This window comes from Musca domestica, unplaced genomic scaffold (assembly GCF_030504385.1).
Source record: "Musca domestica strain aabys unplaced genomic scaffold, Musca_domestica.polishedcontigs.V.1.1 133, whole genome shotgun sequence".
NCBI classification, from domain to species: domain Eukaryota; kingdom Metazoa; phylum Arthropoda; class Insecta; order Diptera; family Muscidae; genus Musca; species Musca domestica.
The window spans coordinates 19,390-29,360 of record NW_026712178.1 but is presented as its reverse complement, the minus strand read 5'-3'; the positions used below and the strand labels follow the sequence as shown (position 1 = coordinate 29,360).

The 9,971-nt window shown below is 26.5% G+C and overlaps 1 protein-coding gene across 1 annotated transcript; it reads left to right on the top strand.

Moving 5' to 3' along the window:
* The first annotated feature begins 2,351 nt into the window (after positions 1 to 2,351).
* On the top strand, positions 2,352 to 8,854 carry LOC101896588 (cytochrome P450 4e2). The gene is made up of 8 exons (XM_005186271.4): positions 2,352 to 2,608; positions 4,170 to 4,273; positions 4,387 to 4,666; positions 4,730 to 4,799; positions 6,205 to 6,331; positions 7,654 to 7,839; positions 7,895 to 8,135; positions 8,418 to 8,854. The coding sequence occupies exons 1-8, from the start codon at positions 2,455 to 2,457 to the stop codon at positions 8,834 to 8,836; spliced, it is 1,581 nt and encodes a 526-aa protein (XP_005186328.1). The 5' UTR covers positions 2,352 to 2,454; the 3' UTR covers positions 8,837 to 8,854.
* The last annotated feature ends 1,117 nt before the right edge of the window (positions 8,855 to 9,971 follow it).

Sequence of the window (9,971 nt, the reverse complement as noted above, 5' to 3'; positions counted from 1 at the left end):
GTGGAAAATTTTGAAAAAAAATATTTTTCAGTCGGTCTAGTAGTTTTTTTTTTAAATTTGAAAAACTATTTTTGTTCCAGAATAATTTTGTTGTAAAATTTAATATATATATATGTGTTATGCCAAAAAGTTATGCTTAAAAGAGGCAAATATTTAAGAAGAGCAGGTTTTTTTGGGAAAAAATGTTTTAAAAAATATTTTAAAAAAATGTTTAAAAAAATATTTTTAACAAATATTTTACAAAAAAATATATATATTTTTTTAAACTCGAAAAAATATATATTTAAATCCACACTGTGTTGATAATTTTGAATATTCTAAGAGAATGAAATTATACCCATTATTTCCGTGATTTGATAAGGTTATTAAAGAAAAAATTATTTTTAAAAAATCCAAATTTATAGGGTTTTTTTTGGGAAAAGATGTTTTAAAAAATATTTAAAAAAAATGTTTCAAAAACATTAAAAAAATATATATTTTTTTTAAATTCGAAAAAAATTTTATTTAAATCCACACTGTGTTGATAATTTTGAATATTCTAAGAGAAAGAAATTATACCCATTATTTCCATCATTTGATTAGGTTTTTAAAGAAAAAATTATTTTTAAAAAATCCAAATTTATAGGGTTTTTTTTTGGGAAAAAAAATGTTTAAAAAATATTTTAAAAAAATTGTTTTTTTTTTTTTTAATTCGAAACAATATATATTTAAATCTACACTGTGTTGATAATTTTGAATATTCTAAGAGAAAGAAATTATACCCATTATTTCCATGATTTGATTTTTAAAGAAAAAATTATTTTTAAAAATCCAAACTTATAGGGTTTTTTTGGGAAAATGTTTTAAAAAAATTAAAAAAAAAAAATTTTAAAAATATTTTAAATTCGAAAAAATATATATTTAAATCCACACTGTGTTGATAATTTTGAATATTCTAAGAGAAAGAAATTATACCCATTATTTCCATGATTTGATTAGGTTTTTAAAGAAAAAATTATTTTTAAAAATCCAAATTTATAGGGTTTTTTTGGGAAAAAATGTTTTAAAAAAATATTTTAAAAAATATTTTTAGTATTTTAATTTTTAAAAAATATTAAAATTTTTTTTTTTAAATTCGAAAAAATTTGAAAAAGGGTCCTTGGAAAAAATTATTTTTAAAGTTCACATTTTTTTTAAATATTTTTTTAAAATATTGCAAAAAAATATTTTTTTAATTTTTTTTTCAAAAAACCCTAGAAATTTATTGTGCCCTATATTTTTTTTTTCAAAAAACCCTAGAAATTAGGTTTTTTGAAAAAAATATATTTTTTCAATATTTTGAAAAATATTTAAAAAAATATATTTTTTTTAACATTTAAAAACCAAATATTTTTTTAAAAAAAATTCAAAAAAATTAAATTAAAATTAGAAATTATACCCATTATTTCCATGATTTGATTAAGTTTTTAAGGAAAAAAATTTTTTTTTAAAGCCCAAAAAAAATTTTAAAATGTTTTTAAAATATTTTAAAAAAATGTATTTTTTGTAATATTTAAAAAAAATATTTTTTTTTTAAAAAATCGAAAAAATATATTTTTAAATCCACATTGCATTGATAATTTTGAATATTTTTTTCCTCCATTAAGTCATCATCATATCCCTAATACCCTCAACATTCCAGTCCGGGATTTGAAAAAGGGTGCTTGGAAAAATTATTTTCAAAAGTTCACATTTTCACATTTTTTTTTTTAAATATTTTTTTTAAAATATTGGAAAAAAATTTTTTTTTTAATATTTTTTTTTTTAATATTTTTTTTCCAAAAAGCCCTAGAAATTTATTGTGCACTATATGTTTTTCCAAAAAACCCTAAAAATTAGGTTTGTTAAAAAGAAAATATTTTAAAAAAATATTTAAAAAATATTTTTTTTAACGGTAAAAAACAAATATTTTTTTTTTTAAATTCGAAAAAAATATATTTTTAAATCCACACTGTATTGATAATTTTGAATATTTTTTTCCTCGATTAAGTCATCATCATATCCCTAATCCCCTGAAGTTTTCAGTCCAAGATTTGAAAAAGGGTCCGTGGAAAAAATTATTTTTAAAGTTCACATTTTAGAAAAAAAGGAAATATTTTTTAAAAAATATTTTTTTTAAATTCACTTTCTTTGGGAGATCGAAAAAAATCATTTAAGTCTACACTGTGTTGCTAATTTTCAGTTTTTTTTTTCATCTCGATTAAGTCATCACCATTATTTCCGCAGTGCCCCCAACTATTCAGCCCGGCTGTTACAAAGCTTCCGCAAAAAAAAGCAAAAACAATTGCCTTATTAACGCACATTATATAAATCATTGTAACATATTATTGCAGCAGTTAATCTGTTCACAGTTTAGCAACAATTCATAACGGATAATTGGCTTGTTTCGAATGGACGCGTGTTGCGAATTTTAATAAATTAAAAAAAAATCTAAACATGTTTTTGTTATTACTGGCCTTTGCGGCTGTCTCGCTTGTAATCTACAAAGAGTTGTGGCGCTGCAGGATGCAACAAAAAATGGGGCATACTCAAGGACCCAGAATGCTGCCTGTGGTGGGAAATGGTCATCAGTTGGGAAAAAGTCCAGAAGGTAAAGTTTTGGAAGAATTGTTTTTTTTTTTAAGTCAAAGTATCCAATTTTGCAATTTCCTTAAAAAAATGTTAATTACATTTTAGAAAAAATTTATATTTTTAAAAAAGTCCGATGCATGATATTCCTCAAAAAAATTCGTTTAATCCACCTTCGATGTCTGAAGATCCATAAAACAATATTCCTTGAAAAATCCAGGTTTGAAGTCCCTGGGAATACATTTTTTTAACTCCGATTTCCAGAATTTCAAAAAAATATTTTCATAAATTCTCAAATTTTTTTGGGTTTAGGACCCTTTAAAATGTATTCCCTTAAAAATTCAGGATTGAAAGTCCTCGAATTTTTTGTTAAAATTCCAAATTTGTTGGTCTGAGAATACTCAAAAAAATATTCCTTTAAAAAAATCCAGAGGGTCTTTGAAAAAAATAAGTTTTTTAAGTTAAAGATCCTTTGAGGTTCCTAAAAAATATTGTTGGAGATACATTCCCATAATTTTGTTGGAAAATAATCATTCAAATTCATGGTTTGCGGGTCTGATGGGCCTTGAAATATATCCATCAAAAATCGGCCTGAAATATTTTTTTTCAAAATATCCTTTTTGGGTTGAGGGACCTAATTTTATATTTCCCTTCTTTTTTTTTCCAAATCTGCTCAATTTCTTGTAAAGAACTGTGAAATTAGGGAAATATAAAATAATAAGAGGCTTCCGACCAAAAAATCATTACTTGAAAAAAATAGTTTCAGTAGAAAATTACTTTTTATTTATTTATTACTTTACCTAAAATAAAAAATTCTTCAAAAATCCATTTTTTTGGTCTAAGGGTCTTTAATATTTTATATTTCCCTTCACCTTTTTCCAGAACTACTCAATTTCCTGCATAAATCTGGGAAAGGGGAAATATAAAAAAATAAGTAGGCCCCGACCAAAAAAGGGATTTTCTTAAACAAAATTTTGTTTCAGGAAAAAAAGTTCACATTTATTGGGTTGGAGATCCTTTGATGTCTAAGGGTCCTTGAAAAAATATTCCACGCTTATCTGTCTAAGATTCCTTTTGTTGGAAAATCAAAATCATTTAAAATCTAGGTTTAAGGGTCCTTGAAACCCATCTTCTAAAAATCGGCATGTTTCGCCCTGAAAAAATTCCCCTTAAAAAGTCCTTCTTTTTTGGTTTGAAGGACTCTCTTATTATATATTTCCATCCTCCATTTTTCTCTATAAATGTGGGAAAAAGGGGAATATAAAATAATAAGGGCTCTCAGACAAAAAAGGGGATTTTTTTAAGACATTTTGGTTTCAGGGGAAAGTTTGAAATTAAAGATCTTTTTAGGTTCTTGAAAAATACTCTTTAAGTTCTAACATTTTTTTACGTATGAAGGTCCTTGAAAAAATATTCCACGTTTGTCTATCTATGTTTCCTTTTTTTTTTTGGAAAAAAAAAACTTTCAAAATCAAGGTTATTAAAATTCGACCTACTTCAGCTTGAAATTAAAAAATTCCTCCAAAAATCCCTTTTTGGTTCTGAAGATCCCTGTTATTTTGTATTTCCTTATCTTTTTCCAGATCTACTCAATTTCCTCTTCGACTCATTTTATAAATACGGAAACTTTCAATTGTGGATCGGCTACTATCCCAATATTGTGATCACAGATAACAAGGATATTGAGGTAGGGTTAAGGAAAAGGGGTCCTTCGATTTTATGACTTCTCAATTTTTTTTACTTCTCAATTTTTTTATTTTTTTATTTTTATTTATTAAATTTTTTCTTGTTCCACCCCAGCACATCCTTTGCAGCAACAGCCTGACGGAAAAATCCGATATGTATGATGTCCTGCAGATATGGCTTGGAGAGGGTCTGGTCAACAGCAACGGCACGAAATGGCATCAGCGCCGCAAAATGATAACACCCTCGTTTCATTTTAAAATTTTACAAGATTTCCATGTTGTTATGAATTCAAATGCAGGGAAATTTATGGAAAAACTCAGGGCCAGAGCGGAGGGAGGTCGAATATTGGATTTTCAAAAAATGGTACACAATTTGACGCTGGACATTATGTGTGGTAAATGGGGAGGGAGGGTCAAAGATTAGAAATTTTTTAATATTATATTTGAAATATTTTCAGAGACGGCCATGGGTGTGCCCATCAATGCCATGGATAATCCCAATTCGAAATTTGTCAAGGCTTTGGATTTGTAAGTATCAGACGTTAGGGTGATCCAAAAAATAAATTTAAAAAACAAGAAAAAAACATAAAATCTTTCAGGATAGGCATTTAAAAAAATCTCAGCACACCCTAATGTTCGAATTTCTCGGCATATGAACATTAGGGTGTCTCAACAAAAAAATATTAAAAAAATCTGTTTTTTCATAAAATGAAATTTTTTTAACAATATGCCTTTCAATAAAAATTTTTTCTCGGCACATGAACCTTAGGGTGTATCGAAAAATCGAACCAAAAAAAAAATATACAAAAAATAGTTTTTTCATTTAACGAAAAATATTTTAGTATAGGCCTTTCGATAAAAAATTTTCTGGGCCCATGAACATTCGGGAGTCTAAAAAAAGAAATAAATAAATAAAAATAAAACATAAATATTCAAAAAAATAGTTTTTTTTCATCTAACGAAAAATATTTTAGAATAGGCCTTTCAATAAAATTTTTTTCTCGGCACATAAACATTTTTTCACGGCATATAAAGGGTGTCTAATTAAAAAAAATTTAAAAAAAATATTCTAAAAATATTTTTTCATTTAACGACATCCAACGAAAAATATTTAAGAATTTAAAAAAAATATTCAAAAAAAAATATAGTTTTTCATTTAACGAAAAAAGTTTTAAAATAGACCTTTTAATAAATAAATTTTCTCGGCATATAAACATAAGGGTGTCTAAAAAAATTTAAAAAAATAATTAACGACATCCAACGAAAAATATTTTAGAATAGACCTTTCAATAAAAAAAGTTTTCTCGGTACATGAACATTAGGCTGTCACAAAAAAATTAAAAAAAATAATAATGAAAATATATTAATATATTATATTAATATTCAAAACAAAATATTAAAAAAAAATATTATTTTTTCGTCCAAGTAAAATATTTTAAAAAAGCCTTTTCAATAAAAAAATGTTTTCGACACATGAATATTAGGGTGTCTCAAAAAAAAAATCAAAAAACAGTTTATTTTTATCCAACGAAGAATAAAACCTAAAAAAATTTCTCGGCACACCCTAATGTGGAATTTAAGAAAACATGCTCTCATCATGAGAAGTGCACATATTTGAAGGCATTAAGAGTTACAAAGCTCTCCATTATCCATGAAATTTTGACAAAAAAAAAGATTCTCAATTGGGGGACTTTAGGGAGATTTCAAATGCCAAGGAACTTACACTTGAATTTACTTCGAATTTATTGATGAAATATCAGTTTTTCTTTTTATCCTCATCTCTTAATTTACCCTCTAAAATGGTCTCCATTATTCATCATATTTTGAAGAAAAACTAATACTCCATTGGGGACTTCCAAATATCAGAGAATTTAAAGGAGTCCAAGGCCCTTTGGAGTACGAATATTTGTCCCTTTTCTCCCCTCTTCCCTAGAATTGCCGAAAACTGTCTGCTGCGAATGTTCAATCCCATGAAGCGTAATCTGGACATCTATCGGTTCTTTCCCGAGTGTAAAAGGCTATTTAGTGCTTTGGATATTTTCAAGGATTTTATCTATAATGTGAGTACCAAATTAAAAAATCGACCAAATTCCACAATTTTAGACTTGTATAATCAACTATTGTGGATATTTTTTACATAATTTATATTATGGGAAAATGAAACTACGAAAAACTTGAAATCGGCCAAATTTTGCAACATAAAAATATTCGACCCAAAAAATTCCAAACTTTTTTTGGTCGAAACTTAATCATCATCAACAACAAAAATCATTAAAAAGCTAAATATCGATCAACTTTTACTTAAAAATATTTCGACCAATTTTTCTTTCTCGTTAACTTCCCAAACAATTGGTCGGAAATTGTTATACTGCAAAACAATTTTATCATTTTATTTTTTAACAATGTCGAAACTTAGTCAAATTTAAGCCAACTACTCATAAAACACAGAAAAAAACGAAAATCGACCAAATTGTTTAAACATAACATTATTGGGCCAAAAATTTTTTCATTAATATTTTGGTCGAAACATGAACCCTTTTAACAATTGTGGATATTTTTTACATAATTTGTATTATGGGAAAATAAAACTATGAAAAACTAAAAATCGACCAAAATTTGCAATATAAAATTTTTCGACCAAAATTTTTTCCAAACTTTTTTTGGTCGAAACTTAGTCATGTTAAAGCCAACTACTCATAAAACACAAAGAAAGACAAAATCGATCAAATTTTTCAAACATAAAGTTTTTCGACCAAAAATTTATCCACTAATTTTTTTGTTAAAACTTGAACCCAATTAAAGCCAACAAAATAACAATCATCAATAAGCTTAAAATTAATCAACTTTTATTTTAAAAAATGTTGACTAATTTTTCCCATTGTGCAATTGGTCGGAAATTGTATATTTTAAATAAAATTATAGTAAAACAAAAATTTAAATTTACCAATTCTTATATATAAAACATTTTTCGATGAACAATTTTTTCGACCAAAATTTAGTTGAAGAAAAATTGTTCTACCAATTTTTTTAAACCGAAAACTCTATAGATTTTCAAATAAAAATCTGACCGATCACTCCAACAAAATAACAATCATCAAAAAGCTTAAAATCAATCAACTTTTACTTTAAAAGAAATTCGACCATTTTTTTTTCTCATTAACTTGATCGAAAATTGTTATTTGGCAAAAAAAATACTTACATATGTATATTTTGAATAGAAATTAAATTAAAACAAAATTTGAAATCGACCAATTTTTATATATCAAAAATTTTTCTACCAAAATTTTTTCGACAAACATTTTTTTTTTGACCGAAAACTTTATAGAATTTCAAAAAAAAAAACTGACTGTTCACTCCTTAATTTTTCCATTAATCATTTAAGATAATCGAAAAACGTATGCAAATGCGTTTGGCAGAAAATACCCAAACAGACTCCCCAACCATGGCAAACGATGACTCAGCTAAACCTCGCCATGCATTTTTGGACACCATGCTTTCGGCCACAATTGAGGGACGTTCCTTGATCCGTGAAGAAATTTACGAAGAGGTGTCCACTTTTATGTTTGCGGTAATAAAAAATGCATACCTTTTTTTATAAAAATCAATAATTCCTTTCAATTTAGGGCCAGGATACGACCTGTTCCGCCTTGAGCTTCGCAGTATTGTTACTCTCAAGACATCTGGATGTTCAAAAGAGAGTCTTTGAAGAACAACAACTCATTATTGGTGATGATTTGCAACGCGATGCAACATTTCAGGAATTGAGTGAAATGAAATATCTGGATATGGTGCTGAAGGAGACGTTGCGCATATATCCCAGTGTGCCGCTTGTGGCCAGAGCTGTCAAGGAGGATATTGAAATAAGTAAGTGGAAAATTTTGACAGAGGTTAAATTTGCTTTGCAATTCTTGTCTCTTAAAATTAGATTCATCAAGGTGATTTTTTTTAAAAGCGACCAATTTTTTTTTTAGACCAAAAATTTTATTTTGACCAAAAATTTTTTTCGGCCAAATTTTTTTTCAACAATAAATTTTTTTTTTTTTTTTAAATGACAAATTCAATTATTGGGCACCAAAAGTTTATTTCGACCAAAATTTTTTTTTCGACCAAAAATTTTTTCAACCAAAAATTTTTATTTTTTTCCAGATGGCAAATTTATACCCAAAGGCACCACCCTGCTACTATTTCTCATGTCCTTGGGTTATAATGAAGACAATTTCCCTGACCCCTATCGTTTTGATCCGGAACGTTTCAGCGCCCTACGTGAATATCAAATGACCTACAATCCCTTCGAGTGTGTACCATTCAGTGCTGGGCCTCGCAATTGTGTTGGACAAAAATATGCCACATTGGAATTCAAGACAGTCATATCAAAAATTATACGTAATTTTGAAATATTACCCGCGTTGGATGAACTGAAATCCGAAGATGGTCGGATTTCGACATATTTTGGACCACACAAGAAAGCAGGGAGCTGTTCACATAAATATGATCCAAAATTGGCAACAGTATTGACACTGAAATCAGCAAATGGTGTATTGATTCGTTTAAGGGAGAGAAGATAAAATTATTATTTAATTAAATAAAAAATATGGAAATTAATTTATTTTAAGAAAAAGGGAATTGTGCAACATTCCCAATTTGAATTTCAATATTTTTTAGCCTTTGGATCCCTCAAATAGTGCAAGAAATTCAAAGAACGTATTTGAACCTATTAATAAGCCATTATATTTACTCTTTGTTTAAAGATCCAAATTATAAAGCATACTTTGAGGCGTCTAATGAAAATTCTTTATAAATTCGGTGGGACTGTGGCATCAGCGATGCTAATGAAATAAATGAATTCAGAATGTGAAATTAAACTATGTTTTAAAAGAGTCGACAATAGGTCTACTATGGGAAGGCCCAACATTTAAATTCGACCAAATTTTATCAAAAAATTCCCAAATTGTGTTCTTGCTGATAAATTACTAATAACTAATATAAAATAACTTACTTACAATAAATTCCACCAATTTTCACCTTAAACATTTTTTGACCACAACTTCAAGAACAAAAAAATGAAACTACAACGTTATATGTTTTTTTGTAAAAATCGACCAATTTTTACCTTAAACATTTTTTTGACCACACTTCAAGAACAAAAAAAAAACTCCAAGAAACAACAATGTATAAAGACATAATAACACGAAATATAAAAATAGATTTATATTTAGATACAGATTTTCCGACCAAAATATTGGGAAAAATAAAAACTAAGTAAATATAAAAAACTTAATGGGTATAAAAATACACGAAACTTATAACCAGAAATTGCGATTTTACCCATTTTACTGTAAAAATCGACCAAAAATTAAATTCGACCACTTTTCTCATTGAAAAATTATGTATCATAATTTCAAAAAAAAAAAAAAAAATAATAATAAATAAATAAAATAAAATAAAATAAAAAAATAAATAATCTTCTAGAAAAACAAGGAATTTAAGAACTTAAAAGCATGAAAAATAAAATAACCAATAATATAAACCGACCAAAATTATGTGTAAATATTTTAAGACCTAAATATTTCGAAAAATTAAAAACTAAATAAATGTGAAAAAATATGAAATTAATATTAATACAAAATAATTATCCCAGAAACTAGGATTTATTCCCCAATTATATTGTAAAAATCGCCCAAAAATTAAAATCGACAAATT

What these genes read in the sequence shown, in the direction of transcription:
- LOC101896588 (XM_005186271.4), top strand. Translation starts at nt 2,455, where the DNA reads ATGTTTTTGTTATTACTGGCCTTTGCGGCTGTCTCGCTTGTAATCTAC. An exon ending in GTTGGGAAAAAGTCCAGAAG is followed by an intron (nt 2,609 to 4,169) that starts GTAAAGTTTTGG and finishes ATCTTTTTCCAG; the next exon opens with ATCTACTCAATTTCCTCTTC. An exon ending in TGTCCACTTTTATGTTTGCG is followed by an intron (nt 7,840 to 7,894) that starts GTAATAAAAAAT and finishes CTTTCAATTTAG; the next exon opens with GGCCAGGATACGACCTGTTC.